This window comes from Macrosteles quadrilineatus, unplaced genomic scaffold (assembly GCF_028750875.1).
Source record: "Macrosteles quadrilineatus isolate MER2022 unplaced genomic scaffold, UCM_ALF_1.0 Scaffold_2__2_contigs__length_208266976, whole genome shotgun sequence".
Lineage (NCBI taxonomy): Eukaryota > Metazoa > Arthropoda > Insecta > Hemiptera > Cicadellidae > Macrosteles > Macrosteles quadrilineatus.
Genome location: NW_026542595.1, coordinates 187,921,758 through 187,940,913, shown reverse-complemented (window position 1 = coordinate 187,940,913; position 19,156 = coordinate 187,921,758). Strand labels below are relative to the sequence as shown.

Below are 19,156 nucleotides of genomic sequence, written 5' to 3'. Positions count from 1 at the left end.
AAATGATTGTAGCATAGGTATTATTATTAAGTCTTAAATACGTGTCTATGTTTAAATTAATCTAATAGTCAATGTTTTAATCTAAAACTTTACTTAATTTAGACCAATAAAGAACCCTGTGATTTATTTTTGTATGTATGTAATGACTACTTTCCATTATGCAAACAATTTGTAAAGGCTCATAGACCAACTGCTTCAACCACAAAAATATACCTTCCTTATTCGGGGCATTATTAATCTCAAATCTATTCTCTGAGCTTAAAATCATGCCGAAATTTGATTTTTACATGAACTGGTGTTTAAATTTTAATTTAAATGTTTTTTTTATCATTACTAGGACATTTCCTCGAAACATAAGCAAGGACCAAGTCTTTGAAGAGATGCGTTTATTACCTATTGCCATGTTTCGAGGCAGAAGTGCATTTTTAGCACCAAACGCTTTGAAAACCACCCTCTTTCTGAATAAAGTGTCAATTGAAACCCTGATGAAGGAAGTAAGTACCGAATTTGTTTGCTTCCAGTACTTAAAACGGTCCCTAGTTTAGTCTTTTTATTGCAAGTATAGTGAAACAATACAGGGTGTCCCGGAACTCTCTACCAATATTTTAGGGCATTGCTCCTGGGTAAGAAACATACCTAAATATCATATTTAAATTGTCCGGAAGTCCTTAGTTACTCACACAGCCGCCATTTTGTTTTTTTTCAGTTATTGATTTTTTTTTTAAGAATGGTTAAACATACGAAATGGAAACTTTGCACAAACATTTATGACAACAAGACAAAGCTACCAAAAAATTATGAAGATTTTTCAAATTCATAAAACAAAATGGCGGCCGTTTAAAATTTTTGTAAAATCAATGGTTTTCAAGTTATTTAAGACACAAAATTTTGACCGGCTGCCATTTTGTTTTATGAATTTGAAAAATCTTCAAAATTTTTTGGTAGCTTTGTCTAGTTGTCATAAATGTTTGTGCAAAGTTTCCATTTCGTATATTTAACCATTCTTTAGAAAAAAATTAATAACTGAAAAAACAAAATGGTGGCTGTGTGAGTAACTAAGGACTTCCGGACAATTTAAATATGATATTTAGGTATGTTTCTTACCCGGGAGCAATGCCCTAAAATATTGGTAGAGAGTTCCGGGACACCCTGGATAATATGAGTAGTCGGTTTTGTATTCATAAACTAAGGATAAAATTCTGATATAGCAAAAAAGAGCTTTAAGAGGGTTCCCTACCCCCGCCGAAAAACGTCAGAAAACCGCTTCGCGCGGTATCATATAGCGATTCTAGTTTTAACATTTAAATTGTGAACCAAACACCATTTTGTACATAAAGAGTGGTTCTACTAAGTTTGCTTTTTAAAAAATGTCTATGCTTACGTAATCAAGGGCAACGACTTGTCAAAGTTAGTGAACTTTACAGTTGAATAATAATATCTTTTTATGAAATTATCGATTTTTAATAAAGCAATATTAGTGCGAAATTTAACTAAAAATATCAAGTCACTTTTAGTTTCAAGAAAAGATTATTTTTTGTATGTGCAAAATGAAACCGCGTAAAACCTTGCACGGCGAAAAGTGCTATGATTCTGACGGACTCTAGCCTGGACTCTAGCGGCCTTTATCGAAACTACTGTCTCGCGGAGGGACCACAATAATGTTAAATGGACCAGCAGACAGCAATCCTAGGGAATATTTTGTCGTCTTGTAGTTCCAACTAAACTCACCAGGGTCGCAGAAAATTGAAAACAGTTCGAGGTAGGGAACCCCCTTAAGAATAATGTTTAATTTAAAATCAAAAGATTCTGTAAAACATATTTTAAAAGATTTAAAAATATTCACAGTTTACAGTTTATACATTTATGAAACAATAAAATTTACATTACTTGGCAATAGGATTTCGATTGGCAATACAACACATTCTTATAATTCATTCTATTTCCATTTCGTTTTGTCATAAGAGCAAGAGACTCCCTGACTGCTAACCCGTTACCTATAATTAAACATACCCGGGCCCCATGATGTAGGCCGAAGCATACGCACCGACCTTTGGTACACCATGGGAGGATGACTTAAGGTCATCAAGCTCACCGGCTGCCGAAGCAACCTTTCGGAAAGAGGGTTGCCCCTCAATCCTAACCAGGGATACCGGCTACTTGTTTAAGCGTCACTTCACCTGGGTTCTAGAGCTCATCGTTTAGTAGAACAACATAATTTGGAATTTTTCAAAAAGAAAACAACATATGTAGGAAATAGATTTTTTGATGGCCTCCCGGGAAATATTAAATTGGAAAAAAAACCAAAATAAGTTTTTGAGACTATTGAAGGCATACTTGATTGAATCAACGTTTTACTCTCTCCAACATTTTTTCTCGTGGTCAAAATTAATATTAAGACATACCTGAAAATTAAAATTAGAAAAATCTTTGCTGGACGTGTTTATTCTAGGATATAGTAATTACTGTATGTATATAATCCTTATTTCAAGTATTGTTTTTATTAATTTTTAAGACTCAGTTGTAGTTATTTTATTTTATTTTTTTCCATAATTTCTTGGAGTGACGTGTGTAACGTATGTTGTATATTATATTATCCTAAGAGCTGAAAACTCAACTGTGGGATGTATTTTTAGATATTACTAATATGTATAATTTAGGTTAGGTGTGACTCTATTCTTTGTAAACAACTTACATGTTACAGAATTAATGAAGAAGTTTTGAATTGAATAAGATTAGTGATTTTAGCTCTTAAAATATGCAATTAGAAGGTTGGTAAAAGTTTTTTAATTGAGTGATGTTTCCCATGGGGAAGAAGCTTAAACTGTTGGTAACACATAATATTCTTTATTCATATTTGTTAGTTCAATCAGCCATTATAGTTTTTTTCATATGCAACCACTGCCTTGATTAAAACAGATTGTCATCTATTTCTCAAATATGTACTCCACTTATAAGCATTTCATACACCAAAACACTTTTCTGCATGTATCTGTCAACTAGCAATAGTAATCAACAGGGCTAGTCCTTTCTACAGGAACCTTATCATAAACGGAAACCTTCATGGCGGAAGCATCAATTTTCTCTTAAATGTTTTAGAATACTACAATGAGACATATTGTCCCCTATGGATGGGAGCCAGCTAAAAGAGTATGTGATGAAGTAAAGAATGTGGCTTTGGTCTCTCAGATTTTAACTAGCTCACTTTGCTGTGTCAGGAACTCGATGGAGACTAATTCACAGGTTGCCCTCATATTTTCTCAAGGGAAATAGGAGATACATCAGAATTTACGTAGACATCAGTAAGTAGATAACTGACCTTGTCAGCTTGCAGTACCTTGTGATGAGCTGATTGTAAGATGTGCTTGGCAAGATAAGACTCAAGATTGTCGCAAAATGTTCCGTATGGTCAAGACATTCGAGGGCTACTGTTGCGCCTTTAACTACATTGGAGACCACAACAGCTCATTGTAAGTTGGAACACTTGTTTGAAATCTCTTTTTAAACTTTAAATATATTTATAAAAGTGTTATATTCAACCGCAATACTTATATTTTATTACTCAAACTCTGTGAGTTGTCAATTTTCCAGTGTGGGAACAATCACTATGAGTCTGAAAAACATATATAATTTATGGAAAAGTAGATTGGGAACGACGTTAATTAGTATGAGACTAGTTACTCATCATACCTCTTAAACATGCATTGTGAATTATCATTAAATATTAATTTTCACCACTCATACTAAACCATAGCACACATGTGTCAAGTTTTCTTATAGTTTTGACTGATACTGCATGTATGCATATATTGAGATGCCCACTGCAATGATATGTAACAAGTAAGTTAGCACACAATAAGATTAATGAAGTTCTTGGTTTCAATTATGGAATTTCGTAACTGATATGAACAGTGAGGAGACAGAGAATGGTCCACATCCTTTGGAAAAAAGTGTCGCAACAACAGGCAGTGATGACGGACTTGTAATCCTCGTGAGAACTGACAAGAATGACTATCACGCCACGATGTTCTCCTCCTATGGTACCAAAGTAAGTTAAAAGTCAATGCTTGCTTCATAATGATGTTATTTGGTCCAGGATCGCTTCTTGAAAATTAATATGGTATAAGATTACCTGTTTTCCGTCTATGATCCTAAAATTTGTAGTAATGAGCTACCGGTTTCGAGGTTATAACCTCATCATCAGGCTCTTGTCACTCTTGCGAGGTCGTCAAGTTTTACAAACACACAAAACAATGACATTTAAATAATTAAAACACAAGACATTGACGGACGAATACGATTTAACATAAAATTCGGGAACTAGTTCCACACACGATGCGGCACAGGCAAACGTTTTGTCACAACGTCATGACAAAACGTTTGCCCAAGTCAGTAAATGTTTGTAGCACACGTTTCCTTAAACTGCAACTAAAAGATTAACACCCATTAAATTATCCAACTGATCATAATTTAAACAAATATGTTCTTATAAAAAAGCCAATGGGGAATAATAACCTCTTTAAGGGTTATTTTAATCCAAATAAAGATTTAAGATGGCTGAGATTCCTGTACAAGTCACCAAGACTGTTAAATTGGAATATAAAGGTTAACATACCTTGTCCGTCTTCAGTATTTTTGAGTACCTAGCCTAGTATCACTTAGTACTTAGTGGAGCGAGCTGATCTAGTGTTAGAGCGTGGGACTTTAATCCCGACTAAAATCCCTCATAACCGACTTATTTTTTCTAGTAATAATTGAGGCCTTTTCCGAAAAAAGGGCACATAGGCCTATGTGCCCTTTTTCCGGAAAGTAGCTCAAACGAACCGCCATATTGTACTGTGTAACCACAGTCAATTTTGTTTAGTTATCTCAACAGTTGGCTCCCTGGAATATTTTTTCCTAACAATGTGTACAGCATATAACACATTTTGTTTATCATATAAAAACATAAATTAACGACAAATTTTGAGTAATTAACATTTTGAATATCAAAAGCTGAATAGTAACACAATTAGATCTAATAATTAGATCTAAATTAAAATTATTTTAAGGTAATGTTAGGAAAAAATGTTGATTATGCAATTACAAGAGGAATACTTTACGTCTCAAATACTCAAAACTGCATTTTGGCCTATGTGCCCTTTTACCGGAATAGGCCTCAATTGTAATAATCTCTAAGTACAATTTATAATTAAATTTTTGCAGTAATGTAATTTTATATTACATTCTAGTGAAGTAATATAAAAAAAAACATCCTGAGCTAAAACCTAGTTAAAGAAAATAAATTCACTTTACACTTTTGCCCAGTCCAATAATCTGAAGCATAATGAATACACTGCTGTTATCATTATGCTTGTGACTGTCAATTATCAATTATCAATTATTTAAGATGGGGACGCCACTATGTGCGTATTTTAACCCAAATATGAGTGAAGGATGAGTGTAGGATGAGTGGCGCGATCTTGTAGTCTTGTTAGTGACTAAGGCCGACATATTCCTTAGACACAGCTGTTAATTAATAGCCCATACAGCTAATGGCAATTAAGGGACCTACAGTTTATAGTGGAATCCGAACCACATTTTTCCTTGTAATTTACGAATTGGTCTAATTATCAGGATAGTACTGCGGATAGTCGTAGTACTCACTAGTGCGGACATTAATCCACACCAGGGAGCACCGCATCCACAGTGCATCCCCATAAATATCCACAATTCGTGACCTCCTAGTAGCTGGATTACAGGACGACGCCACCCGTCCCAGTCTGTATCAGTTCTGTGTTGACAGTTACTGATCAGTCGCCCTCGCAGCTACATCTCAGAGACAGCTCGTCTAGTCGTGGTCGCTCCTTCTACTCTCATCATGGTGTCATACACTCCTGCGCTCACCACCACCAGTGCAGAGGTGAAGGCTCTCGACACCAGCTTGAGAGATTGTGTCATTGAAAACGAGGTGAGACACATTTTCTTCTAAAATTTACCTGTTAGCAAATTTCCCCACTAGAACTTCCATGTAAGAAGTTTCTAAAAGTACAACTGGATTCAAAATTTACTTGTTCATTAATTTCTTTAGTTTACTTGTATTGTTATTGGAACTTTCAGTAACCAATAGTATAAAATAGTAGGGGTACCATCGAGGTTGTTATTCGCCTATTGGATCTGATGATGATTGGAGTTTCCAATCAAAATCGATCGCCACATACCATCTCATATGATTCATCTTCAATTACAGGTGAGTTTGGCCTACTTCAAGTTGTACACCTATCACAATTGTCTGGAGGAATGCAAGATCAACATCACGGAGAGATACTGCGGATGTGTTCTTACTACATACTACACAACCAGTTAGTGTCGTTTGCATCATGTATTACAACAATTTAACATATTGCAGCAGTCTAAAGTCAATAGAGTAGAACACCAACTGGGAGTAGAAACGTCTGTCTCGTTTGGACATTGGTATAAGTATTTTAATTATCTTAAATTTATTTGAACAAAAAGGTCAAACAATAAATATTTATAGAGGTACAAACTCCCACTTCCCTTGCCAGATCGGGCTGATTCACCAACTATTTTAAATATAGATCTTTGTTGATACATTTTATCAAAATGTCGTCATAGAATTTTATAATGAATCGTACAGACATATAACAGTTAACATAAACACAAATAAAGGAATAGAGTAAAAAAAAAAACTGTATCATAATACTGCAATAACCATTCGGATGTAGGCCTGTCCTACTGAGAAAACACCTATTTTCATGAACAGGTTTGCTTAGAATAAGTGTCACATTATGTATTCATTAAACTTTTAAAATTTATCGTCTCATCTACAATGATTTTAATTTTCCAGATATGGATAGGGTGTGTGACTTAAATGACTTGCCGTGCTTAGCTTCTCATCAAGGTAATTAAAAAGTGAATTACTTATTTTATCTATCAATAAGTCATTACAAACATAATCAGTTCAATACTTTTTTTCAGTTATGTTTCCTTTACAATCCCTTAAAAAAAATTGTATATCAGTAGTAAAATTATATAAACAGTTGTCATCTTCCCCTGGTATTCCGAGTTATTGTAACTACCACAAAAATTTGAGATACATCTTGCTGTATTTAAAAGAGTCCCTGATCAAAAATGTTGGAATTCCACTTTTTAAAATAACAAATGATGAGATAAGGGTGTAGCATAGAGCACAAGGGCCTAGATTTTTTTAGGATTTTTTGAGAGGATAGCAGGCTTACCTGAATGGGAAAGAGTCCAAACTGGCACAGGAACACAAAACTTTACACTATATACACAAAACATTAGAATATTTCACTGTCACTGACAGCATTTTCAACTAAGGAAGAGAGTTTTGGGAGTTAAACTCTCTCTTCCGTAGTTGAAAATGCTGTCAGTGACAGTGAAATATTCTAATGTTTTGTGTATATAGTGTAAAGTTTTGTGTTCCTGTGCCAGTTTGGACTCTTTCCCATTCAGATAAGCCTGCTATCCTCTCAAAAAATCCTAAAAAATGATGAGGTATGTTTGACAGATATATATGTTCGTAATGAGTTAAAAAAAAACCGTTTGCAATGACAAAACTCGCCAAGCAAATAACAGATGAATGGCTTATGATATTTTGTTTGTCTTTCAATATTAAGTCTCCAAATGTAACTACTTCATTTTCTGTTCATTAAGAAATTTGAATACCAAATTGAAAAAAATAGTTTCAAACAAAACGTCAATCAGTACAGTCTACAGTAACTGCTGTTTGTTTGACAGCCCTGATCAACTCGTACATGCTGAGTGATGAGTTCACACATGTTGACGTTCAGCAGCTAAGGACCAAGTGGCCGACACCGTGTGGTTGCAAGCCGAGGTGCTACTACACTCAGTACAGTCTACAGTAACTGCTGTTTGTTTGGCAGCCCTGATCAACTCGTACATGCTGAGTGATGAGTTCACACATGTTGACGTTCAGCAGCTAAGGACCAAGTGGCCGACACCGAGTGGTTGCAAGCCGAGGTGCTACTACACTCAGTACAGTCTACAGTAACTGTTGTTTGTTTGACAGCCCTGATCAACTCGTACATGCTGAGTGATGAGTTCACACATGTTGACGTTCAGCAGCTAAGGACCAAGTGGCCGACACCGTGTGGTTGCAAGCCGAGGTGCTACTACACTCAGTACAGTCTACAGTAACTGTTGTTTGTTTGACAGCCCTGATCAACTCGTACATGCTGAGTGATGAGTTCACACATGTTGACGTTCAGCAGCTAAGGACCAAGTGGCCGACACCGTGTGGTTGCAAGCCGAGGTGCTACTACACTCAGTACAGTCTACAGTAACTGTTGTTTGTTTGACAGCCCTGATCAACTCGTACATGCTGAGTGATGAGTTCACACATGTTGACGTTCAGCAGCTAAGGACCAAGTGGCCGACACCGTGTGGTTGCAAGCCGAGGTGCTACTACACCCAGTACTCAGCTGACACTAGCCGCAGCCAACTCAACTTCACTCATTACGACACCTCCACTTACTTTTAGTAAGTCTAACACATTACTGCAGACATTTTCCATTAGGATTAGTGAAAAACCATTTTAAAAAGTTTCGGGATCTGGAACCCGATCCTGTTCTCAGGACACCCCTCCTCAAGTCCGAAGGCTGTTTTTTTTACTAATAGCAATGTAAAATGTCAGCAATAATCTACTAGATAACATAAACTCACCGTCACCAAAAATTAACTTCAAACCAAGAATACAATACTTAGAATACTTTTAGCCGAAAGTTGTACTTAATTATTTTAGTTATAGTACCTTTTACCTTTGATTTGTAATTGTAAAATATTAATGGTGATGATAATTGATAACATTGATAACAAGGTATCTGTACCTGGTTTAATATTTATACCTCAAGTTTTCAAACAAAATTAAAATACTGTAGTAACATTTTTGTGGGCTTAAAAACTTTTAACCCTGTTAAAATGTGAGGCACAATTTTGTTGACAGTCGAGGCCTCAACCTGTCCAATGGAGAGTACAGTTTGATGTACGTATTCCCTCGGAATCTGATCGCTACTCGTCTGAGAAGGGATGTGTACACATCCTTTACTTCACTGCTTGGTAAATTAGAATGTTATTATATAAGCCACTTACTATTATGAATCTTTTTTAAGTTATAAAAATGTGATTTATATCATTTACATATTAAGTCCACAGACACACTTTTTCACCCGGGCTTTTATCCCCCTCATTGTCCGTCGCCCTTCAACTACTTCTATAGTTTTGGCCGTAAAGATTGAAAATAAATAGTGTAGTATTAGTGTAATTTGCTTCTGATGATGTCACTAAAGTAGATACATATTCACCAGGCTAAAACAATAATTCATTCATCAAAAATTCATCAGACAAAACTTCAAGAACCTGGCAACCATAAGGTAAACCTATATCGTTATTTGAGGTTTAGGATTAAGAGGTTTGTAGTACAAGGTGCAATTACCTGGGAATACTACACAAATTTTAAAAAAATTTTAAAAATGTTGAGGTTATTGCAAAAAAGATTATGTTTTCTTCATTTGTCCTTACAGCATAGTGGATTTTATAAGACAATATAAACTCAAAAGCAATAATTAATTTTACAATTCTTCTTTGGCCATATAAATATTTTTAATATAATAGTTGTTAATCTATTCTCAAATTCTGGGTTGGTACTGTATCAAAGTTTCGACTCGTTATGGAATACTGCACCAATTGATAACTGATAGGCATGTTTTTCTACATTCCTATTTCATGTACTGGTACTATATAACTTAACAATTGAAATATGTAACAATTTTATTTCTCAAATGATAATTCAATCATGATTGTCATTGCACAATTTTTAAGCTATACATTTCTTTATTTCAGGGTCTTTTGGGTCCCTATTGTCGTTCTTTCTTGGCTTCAGTGTCGTGAGTCTACTTGAGCTCTTCTACTTTCTGCTGATCAAACCGTGCTTACACATATACCATGATCGCTACATCATTTACCAATATCTTTTCAAATAAATTTAATGCAATTGTTTGAAAAAAAGTGATCCAAAGGAAGCTGTCTCCCATCATAAAAAATCCTTATTTGTATTAATAAAATGAAAGTTTGAACAGTTTTCACATCACATCTTCATTTATTAACAAAATAATAGGGCTTCTTAGAGATGAAACCTGCATTAATCAAATTGTAGCAGAGTTATAAGGTTTTAGGCTAAATTTACATGCCTTATAGTGTTGCTTGACACTAAAATATGCTAATTGTGGTTAAATTTATTCAGATTAATAAAAGAATGACTATTTCCATGACTAGCACACTGACTAAGTCATACTATGTTATGACTACAAAGTTTTAATGAAAGTGACTTGATACATTTTTGTAGAGATTGTGACAAGATTTGAGAAAGGGAAGACATAACTTACAGTAAGTTGTCTCGTCCTATTAGTATAACTCGGTTAAAAAGTCTCCATATTCGACAGAAGGTAGTCATTTAAATCAGCGTAACCTGTCGATGGCTCACTAACTACGTATTTTTTATATTTTATATGACTGGGACAGTGGTATCGTCCTGTAATCCAGCTACTGAGGGAATTGTGGATATTTATAGGCATGCACTGTTTATGGGATACTCCCTGGTGTGGATTAATGTTCACACTAGTGAGTGACTATCCGCAGTACCATCCTGATAATTAGACCAATTCGTTAATTACAAAGCAAAAATGTGGTTCAGATTCCACTATAAGCTGTAGGTCCCTATGGTGGCCATTGGCTGTATGAGCTAGTAATTAACAGCTGTGTCTAAGGAATATGTCGCCTTAGTCACTAACAAGACTACAAGATTGCGCCACTCTTACTACAGTACTACACTCATCTCCATTCATAATTGGCTTACAATACCTACATTCATATTGTCGCCATTTCAAAGTAAAAGTATTAAGTTCCGGTATTTAAAACTGGTGACAACTTTAACACAGAGATGAGCCATCTAGTTCTATCAATTTACCTTGCTATTATGAAGAATAAGTAAACTGTAGTGGTTTTTTTTTTTTTTTTTTGCTACGGGTATATTTTGATCAAACTTGGAAAAGTAAATAATTTTGCACCAAGCTATTGATATTTTACTAAAAATCCCGACTTTATTACCACTGTAGCAGCAAACCTAGGTAACTTGTTAAATGTAATGTTATTTAAATAGATTTCATTGGAAATCCAATCGGTCAAATGGAAATTTGCTTAGTCTGCAGGTTTTTGCAGCGGGGGTATTTAAACTAACATTAGGTTGTTTATCAGGCTCTAGTAAGAACTACAAGAAGTACAAAAAAGTAAGAAACTATTTTATTGAATAATTTTAATTTACATCACTGTAAAAAAATCCAAGCCTGAAGGCATAGCCTCCTCTAATACAAGGCACAATGTTGGTCTTTAGCAACAGCAAAGGTTTGGTAATAGCAGTATACAATAACAAAAACACTGTGTATATGCTCTACTATATTGTGAATTAAAATTAGTGCAACTGTTGTTTTGGTTTGCTGGGACAGTGGTGTGTTACCACTTTTATCTCATCTTGGCCCTGTATTATAGGTATGGTTATGGGTTATACCTTACCATACCTCTAAGTTACTTGATTCAAACTCTTTAATTCCTCCATTTCTTGCAGTTCATCTTTTACTTTAACTCCCTGCAACTCTACCAACAGTTGGTTGAAAGTTTTGTTTTTAGTCTCTGGGGCGTAAATGTATAGCAATATTGATGCTATAAATCCTACAACAGCGTAAATAATATAATTGACGTACAGTCCAAAATAACTTTCTACCAAATAAAACATTTTAATACCAACGAATGATGTGATGGTGAGAAACACTTGCACCATACCGGATGCGACACTTTTCACACTGGACGGAAATAATTCCCCTTGAAAAGCTATGGTGACAGGGTTCAGTCCTACTGACACAAAAACACTATACAAACCTACTGTTACCAGTGGGATCCAAGTATAAACTATTTGATCTTTATAGTAAAAGTAACCAGCAGATAACAAACTTGAAAGACAACATCCAGTAGTAGATATTAATAGTAAAGGGCGTCTTCCGATTTTATCAATTAATAAACATACAGGAATAGAAATTACGAAAAACAAAGACGCGATTACGACTGAACATATGTCAGGATTTAAAAAGCCATTTGACGTGCCAGCAAAAATCTTTGTAGCATATGCGAATACAGCTGTTACACCAGTCAGATTCACTGCTAAACTTATTACTAGCACCACAAACAAGCACCTTCTATAGATAGGGTTCACCATGACATCGTACCACGACTTTTTGTTTTCTGCATCTCGCTTTAGATAATCTGAGATCTCTGTCAATTCTTTAGCCGCTTGATCTATTTGGATGTCACGAAACCAAGATAGTGATTTGGCCGCCTTTTTATCTTCCTTCTTCATCATTAGGTAATAAGGCGATTCTGGGAGAAAGGAAAACAAAACACAGTAAGCTAGAGGCGGAATGAGGTTGACTGCTGCACTGACGTTGTACGACAGATAAGTTCCAATACAAAACTGTGCGAGTGTCCCGGCAAACCAAGTGACAGTGATTGATAGCAACACTGATCCACGGATGCTGGCCTCTGCTATCTCTGCCAAGTAAACCGGAGTAACTGTCAACATCACGCCTCCCACCATGCCGTCCAGGATCCTCTTCAAATAAAGAATATTTACCGATCTTGTGGTGATTGTCAGAGTCCACGAAACAAGTGACAGCAAAACAGTAATCAACATTGGTCTTTTTCTTCCGAACTTGTCCATTAGATAGCTTGCGAGGAACGGAGTGGAAAAAAACCCGATCTCAACATCAGCAGCGATCCAGGAATATTGTTCTTTTGAAGCTCGTATTTCTCCATTTTCATCTGTGATTGTGTTTAGTACTGGCGAGACCCATCCGTAAGCCATACCAGTACTGAATATTGCAATTGACCCTGAAAAAATGTTATGGTTATTAAAATTATTATTGATAAAAAAGACTATTGGTAGGTAAAATGCTTGCTAGCTCGCTTAAATTGCGATTTAATACAGGGTGAAGAAGGAGGGTACTTTTAATCTGAATTTTATGTTTAGGTATATATTCAAGCCTACTGTTTTTACATTTTACAATTAAATATGAGGGGCATTTTTTAAGTAATCTGGACCATTTGTGTGGATAGCTCCATGGTTCGTATGTAACCAGGCGGCTCGCTGCTACTGGGATCATTTGTGAACAGAGTCAAGCTATTTTTAGTTATGTAGCTGATGTGTACGCTTAGCCATGTCTTAAATTTATTTAAATTATATCTCACACCGCAGTTGAGATATGGTTAAGGATGCTTTTTTGACTGAAAGAAACATATTGACTGCAGTCATTCATCGAGAGATGACTGACGTTTATGCCACTACAGCGGTTCCCAACCTTTTATTTTTGGCGGCCTACCTTCGGATATTTATCTATTCCCACGACCCATCCCCCACCAGTCGCTATTTACAAATGTTTTTATTACATATATTTTATGATTTATTTATTTATATTAATAAACGTGTGGTCAATCATATGAAATAAAAACGCAGCATAGAAAAAAGGAAAGGAGTTTGTTGATTATTCGATATTACAAATATTTCATCTCTAAGGCTAGTGTGACTTTTGGCATTGTTTTTACTGAACTAGTGATTCTATGTCTGGATTAAAGTTAGAAATTTAAAGGCGCAAACTCTCCATTACATTACCAGACATTTAGTCAATTCTACGTTTCACTGTAGTGTTGGACAGTAGTATTTGACTTATCTGTTGACCAGCTTTTTCGTCAAACAGAAGGTACAAAATTATTTTTGCCCCAGGCAAAATAAGGTTCTCATCTGCTGTGTGCGGAGCACCATTTTTAGCGGTTGGCAAAGACAACTGGTATGAGGCCGTGATAATTTGTTTATTACCTTTCCCCGATCAGGCGATCACACATTCTCCAAATTCGACCGAGTTGAAAATAGTTCTTATTTTTTCTTACTTTGAAAAAATGTCAAAGGTTTATTCAAGCATTCTGGATTTTTTGTTGAAATGTGCCCCTGAAGTTCTGAAGGCTTCATACTTTCATTAGCCAGGGTTTCAAAACAAATTACGCAATGGGGCATAGGTTCATCATCGGTACCTATAAACGTAAATAAACGTACCTCAACGTATTGGAGGTATTCAGGACAATATTTTCGAAATATTTTTTTCCCTTTCTTAACATTTAACGATACTCGAGGCTCTTTAACGTCATTGCTAGTAGAAGGACGACTAAGCTCACCTTCGTCAGTTGATTCCGGTTTCCTCTTAACAGACTCAGTTTTCAGCCAATTCTCTATCGTTGATAGTCATAACACTACTTCAATACTTTAAAAACAAAACAACTCAAGAAAAAGTATCAAGCCACTATCATCCGTTATTACTCCTACTGCAAGGAAATGCAGTTGCCAGACTGGACTGACAATGCCAATAAGAGCCGAGTCTGAAACTGTGTGCGAGTGAGAGAGCAAGACCTAGTGGGAGAAAACCGGTCGTGTGGGTGGGGGGGAGGCCGCATTGCCAAATCGTGTACGGCTACTGTAACGCACGGTGTCTGAGCTCGATGTTACGATTCAAGAGTCAACCCACGACCCACCAAAAATCCGTCTGCGACCCACTAGTGGGTTAGGTTTGGAAGCACTGGGTTAAAGGGAGTTTAAAAATGGCTGTGAAAAAGAAGACCACACAGGAAAATGGCTGGGGAGTGTTTTGAATGTTTTATGTGTTACGAGGAAGAAGGTTATGAAATATTGAGTCCAAATTGAATAAGAAATGGAGATCTCATATCACCCCCGAATCCAAAAACCATCCATGGAATCATGGCTCAACTTCCCCTGTCAATTTCAAATCCAAAGCCCTGTCAAGGCGGGTCCAAGCATTCATTATCATGGACTTTTTGAAAAATGCACAATTTACATTGCAGCCATTATGTAAAAAACTAAATGGTCCAGTATAATTTAATTCAAAACCCCTTATTACCTCCTCCTTGACCGAGACTAGCAGAGCCGGATAGGTTGCATCAATTTAGTATATTTACACTTTACAGTATATGTACACTAAAACTTTCCATAGATTGAAATTAGAAAACTTTAAATAAGTACTTAGGGGGTGAATGATTTTGCCGTAGGCTTACTCATTTTAATTTACTCATTAAGTTTCTCATTTAGATAATCATGTAGGCTGTAGTATGACTTGTCTCAACAAATTCTTCAAGACACAACGAAAGGCTGTTTCTTCTTGGTTTTGGTTGTAAACCTTCAGGGCAAGCATTGGGAATGAGTTTTTGGTTTTTGACAGCCTGCAGAAGGGCATGTTCAGGTCAGAGCAATGTCTTGTACTATGGCTGTGTACAGTATTTCTTGGAGGGAATTTGTGTAGATTATTTGCCTTCACATGGGCAGCTGACATAAAAATGTATTGACTGTAGATTGTTAAAATTCCGGTGCTGACAAACAGAGGTTTACAATGGTCAAATCTTTTACTAAAAGTTAAAATATGTACTGTTTTTTTTCTGTAATTTGAGAGTTTCTTGTCATGTTGGTGCATGGTCCCAGAGTAGGAGACCATAGCTTAAAATACTATGGAAACGAGGGTGATATACTACAAGCAAATAGGGTTTACTGACAATCCTAGTCAACTTCCGAAGGAGATGGACCACCCAGGACACTTTCACAAACTGATTGGATGCCAAGCAAGTTTTAGATCAATTGAAAAACCAAGAATATTTACGCTGGTTACATCTTGTACGCGATGATTGAGAGTACTAAAAAAGTCTCTGTGTCTTGTCTTCATTCAGTTTTAATTCATTAGCCTCAAACCAGTAAGAGTTTAATTTTTACTTATATATTTTCTATAGGCTTATTTCTTTCATTTAAGGTGAATTTTTACCTAAGCACTCGGTAAAATACAAATTTGTCAAGGGAAGTATTTCAGTGAAAATCCAATCTAACCAGTGGCGGAATGGAGAGGGGCTAGGGGGGTATAGGCCCCGCCTCGAGTATCCAATTTACACTAGATAAATGGGTAATCTTCACTGAGAAGGTAAGTTAATAGCTTTCAACGTTCACATTTTTATGGTCAAAGAATCTTGATGTTAATACAAAAACATTTTAATGTCTTCAAAATTCTTATATTTGTTTGTCAATATTTTTAAGTCAAACCATAGTTTTTGCCTCTAAACTGTGATTAATAGAGTTAAAAACGGCCTAAAAATGTGTCAGTTCACTTGTAAATTTTGAAAATTTGCCTGTGGGTACCCCTTTACACAAAAAATATTATTTAAAAAAACAAATTCAGTATCCATATTATTAAAATATTGTTTGCACAGATAAAAAATATTCTCATTGTACACCTACCTGCGAGCGCTGCTGCACATTGCCTTCCGTATCCTCCCATTCTAATGTAGGTTGAGGTCCTCAATAGATTTGTGATGACAGTTACTAATCTTATCTCTAATACACCTCTTGTATTGTTTAATTCTATATCATGTTTATTGATTAATCTCTCTATTGTTCCCTACACTCTATTAGTTATTTTGCTGTGACATTAAGGGGTTTCTCTTATGCTGCCGATGGTGAGTCTTAAGGTACATAAATTGTTTTTTGCATAGTTTTTATTGGTTACCAATAACCAGAAATCAGAAATCCTTTATTGTCCTTAACAGGTCACATTACTAAACGAAACCATAAATATTTATAATCGGCAGTTCAACAGTTTATATTAAAAACCCTTTAGTTAATGTAGTTTAATAGTATGTGTTTAAGTTTAGAACCTGCCGTTAAGCATATGGTGCTCACTCAAATTTTAAGATGTTCCATTTATTTTTCACTCACAAGCTGTGTTTAAATTAACTGAACTTGTCATGTCTAACACTGTCTTCAATGCCCCTCCTAAACAATTGAGCCATAACACTTGCAACTATCAAATCAAACAATCATATCTCATAAGTGTTGCAGTAGTGGACTACCTCACTTGGTTGTAGCAATGTACTCCTTCTAGGTGGAAAACTTAAATATTTAATTTCCAACCAACAGTGTTCATAAAAAGTAAAGACTTTAGTCAATAATGAGTAATGGATTGATCAGACTGTTTCTCTCTTTAGACAACACCTTTGGCGTAGTTTAAAACGCCAAAACATTTTACATTTGGCATTTAAATCACCCTAGTAATGTATTTTAAAAGCCTAAATATTTTTTTAAGTTAATTAGTGAATTCCCAAACTAAGGTTGTATTATTTAAGTAATATGCCAGTGATTAGTAAAGAAAACACTGTTCAAAAGTAGAAGTTAGTCCCAGTTATCAAACTTTTCAAAATTATACTTGGCTTAAAATACCTACTTTGTATGGTCGCCATTTCAATGAAAAGTATTAAAGTATAAATAAACTGTGTTCTCTTATAAATCACTAATAGTATCAAAGTTAATGTTACTGTTAGAATTGGTGTAGTTGTTGTGAAATTTACTTCCATTCTGTCAATAATTAAAACACCATTACTTCACCTGTAAACCTTTGAACATTTCATGTCACAAACTAATTTAGCCACAAAGAAAAAAAAAGAAAACAATGTTCATGTTTTGACAAATAACAATAGCCTTGACATAATTGACAAAATCTTTATCAGTCAATCCTAATATCAAATCAATCTTTATTCGTAATGTGTACATGAGTCATACAACGGAATAGTGTCATTTCCTTATAGCTAACAGGGCTTATAATACATATTTTTACAACTGGTTATACTCCTCAATTGAATAAATAGGATTTGATGTAATATAATTTTTTAACTTAATTTTAAATTTATTAACATTATTTTCTTTTTTTATTTCTTTAGGTAAAGTTCTAAAAAACTTTGCTCCTGCATATGATGGTTTTTTTTGTGTAGAGTTGCAATCTGTGATGAGTGGGTATGATTTCCGATTTATTTCTGGTATTGTATGGGTGAGTTGGATGGAGTTGTATTGGAGTTATTAATATTATATGATGATATCACTAGATTATGCCTACTTAATCTAATTCAAGATGCAATGAAGAAACCATGGACAGTATCAGTTGAAGAGTTAACTTGTAAATAATGACACCATTCTAGTATAATTTGTATACTTCTGACTGTTGACCGTTGCAAAATACATGCAACCAATCAAAAAACTAAGCCCACCACTTGAAAACACTGACGAAAGACATTGAACTAAGTAAAAGCTTTTGCCAGCAAACTGTATATATATATTTTTTTTTTTTCCTAAGACGCTAGGCACGAGCCTGGGATTGTTTTTCACATTACTTCAGGCTAGACCTAGGGGTTGCGGCATTATCACTTAGATAAAATCCATTGGTGACTTGGCGGGGATCGAACCCGGGACCTCAGGGACTGAAGTCCCGCGCTCTAACCACTACGCCAGCTCGCTCCCCCAATATATTGTATATTTAAAATACTACAAAAGAACATTGTCGCAGAAATAAATATAATGATTAATCTGCACATAACAGAAAATCTCAAGTGGGATGTACATATTAATTCAATAGCTTCAAGATTAAGATCTGTAATCAATTTAATTACTAGGCTCCAGAAATTGGTCCAGCCTGACATTTTGTTAAAAGTTTATTATGGATGTTTTCACAGTATAATATCTTATGGAATAGTGTTCTGGGGAGGTAGTACCATGGCCAATAGGATCTTTCTCCTCCAGAAACGAATTATTAGGAGAATGTGTGGTGCTCAACGTCTTGCTCACAGTAGGTCCAAGGACCTTGGAATTTTAACCCTCCCATCACTATTTATTTTAGAATCTGCCATATTGGTGAGAAATAATCCGGACATCTTTTTCACAAACAATCTGGTCCACCAGTACAACACGAGAAGAGCTAATCAAGTACATGTACCCCAATTTAACTCAACTTTGGCCTGCAAGAGCCCATATTTTAGTAGTGTCAAGATCTACAACTCACTACCAAGGAACATTATTCAAGAGCAGAATATCAATAAATTCAAGAAGATGTTAAAGGAATATTTATGTGAAGTGGCCTATTTTAAAGTAGAAGATCTGTTCAATTAGGCCTATTATTGTGTTTCTACCCATTTTGACGACCACGTCGCA

At 35.4% G+C, this 19,156-nt stretch overlaps 2 protein-coding genes across 3 annotated transcripts; one reads left to right on the top strand and one right to left on the bottom strand.

The window, feature by feature from the left end:
• Positions 1–3,347: 3,347 nt before the first annotated feature.
• Positions 3,348–10,062, top strand: LOC128985222 (pickpocket protein 28-like). The gene is made up of 10 exons (XM_054404610.1): positions 3,348–3,467; positions 3,910–4,045; positions 5,783–5,947; positions 6,227–6,338; positions 6,845–6,898; positions 7,759–7,875; positions 7,961–8,167; positions 8,253–8,520; positions 8,984–9,096; positions 9,880–10,062. The coding sequence occupies exons 1-10, from the start codon at positions 3,394–3,396 to the stop codon at positions 10,017–10,019; spliced, it is 1,386 nt and encodes a 461-aa protein (XP_054260585.1). The 5' UTR covers positions 3,348–3,393; the 3' UTR covers positions 10,020–10,062.
• A 1,501-nt stretch (positions 10,063–11,563) lies between these two features.
• Positions 11,564–16,689, bottom strand: LOC128987215 (facilitated trehalose transporter Tret1-like). 2 transcript variants are annotated; one of them, XM_054407963.1, is made up of 3 exons: positions 16,421–16,689; positions 12,312–12,972; positions 11,618–11,760 (listed from the first exon to the last, which is right to left on the bottom strand). In XM_054407963.1, exons 1-3 carry the CDS (start codon positions 16,458–16,460, stop codon positions 11,715–11,717), a joined length of 747 nt encoding a protein of 248 aa, XP_054263938.1. In that variant the 5' UTR covers positions 16,461–16,689; the 3' UTR covers positions 11,618–11,714. The 2 variants fall into 2 exon arrangements, with proteins under 2 accessions (XP_054263936.1, XP_054263938.1); XM_054407961.1 differs by having other exon boundaries at positions 11,564–12,972.
• Positions 16,690–19,156: the final 2,467 nt, after the last annotated feature.

Coding starts and splice junctions, on each gene's coding strand:
- LOC128985222 (XM_054404610.1), top strand. CDS start 3,394: ATGTTCCGTATGGTCAAGACATTCGAGGGCTACTGTTGCGCCTTTAAC. Junction 4,046..5,782: donor TCTCCTCCTATGGTACCAAA/GTAAGTTAAAAG, acceptor CTGTGTTGACAG/TTACTGATCAGTCGCCCTCG. Junction 6,899..7,758: donor GTGCTTAGCTTCTCATCAAG/GTAATTAAAAAG, acceptor TTTGTTTGACAG/CCCTGATCAACTCGTACATG.
- LOC128987215 (XM_054407961.1), bottom strand. CDS start 16,460: ATGGGAGGATACGGAAGGCAATGTGCAGCAGCGCTCGCAG. Junction 12,973..16,420: donor ATGTGCAGCAGCGCTCGCAG/GTAGGTGTACAA, acceptor ACATTTTTTCAG/GGTCAATTGCAATATTCAGT.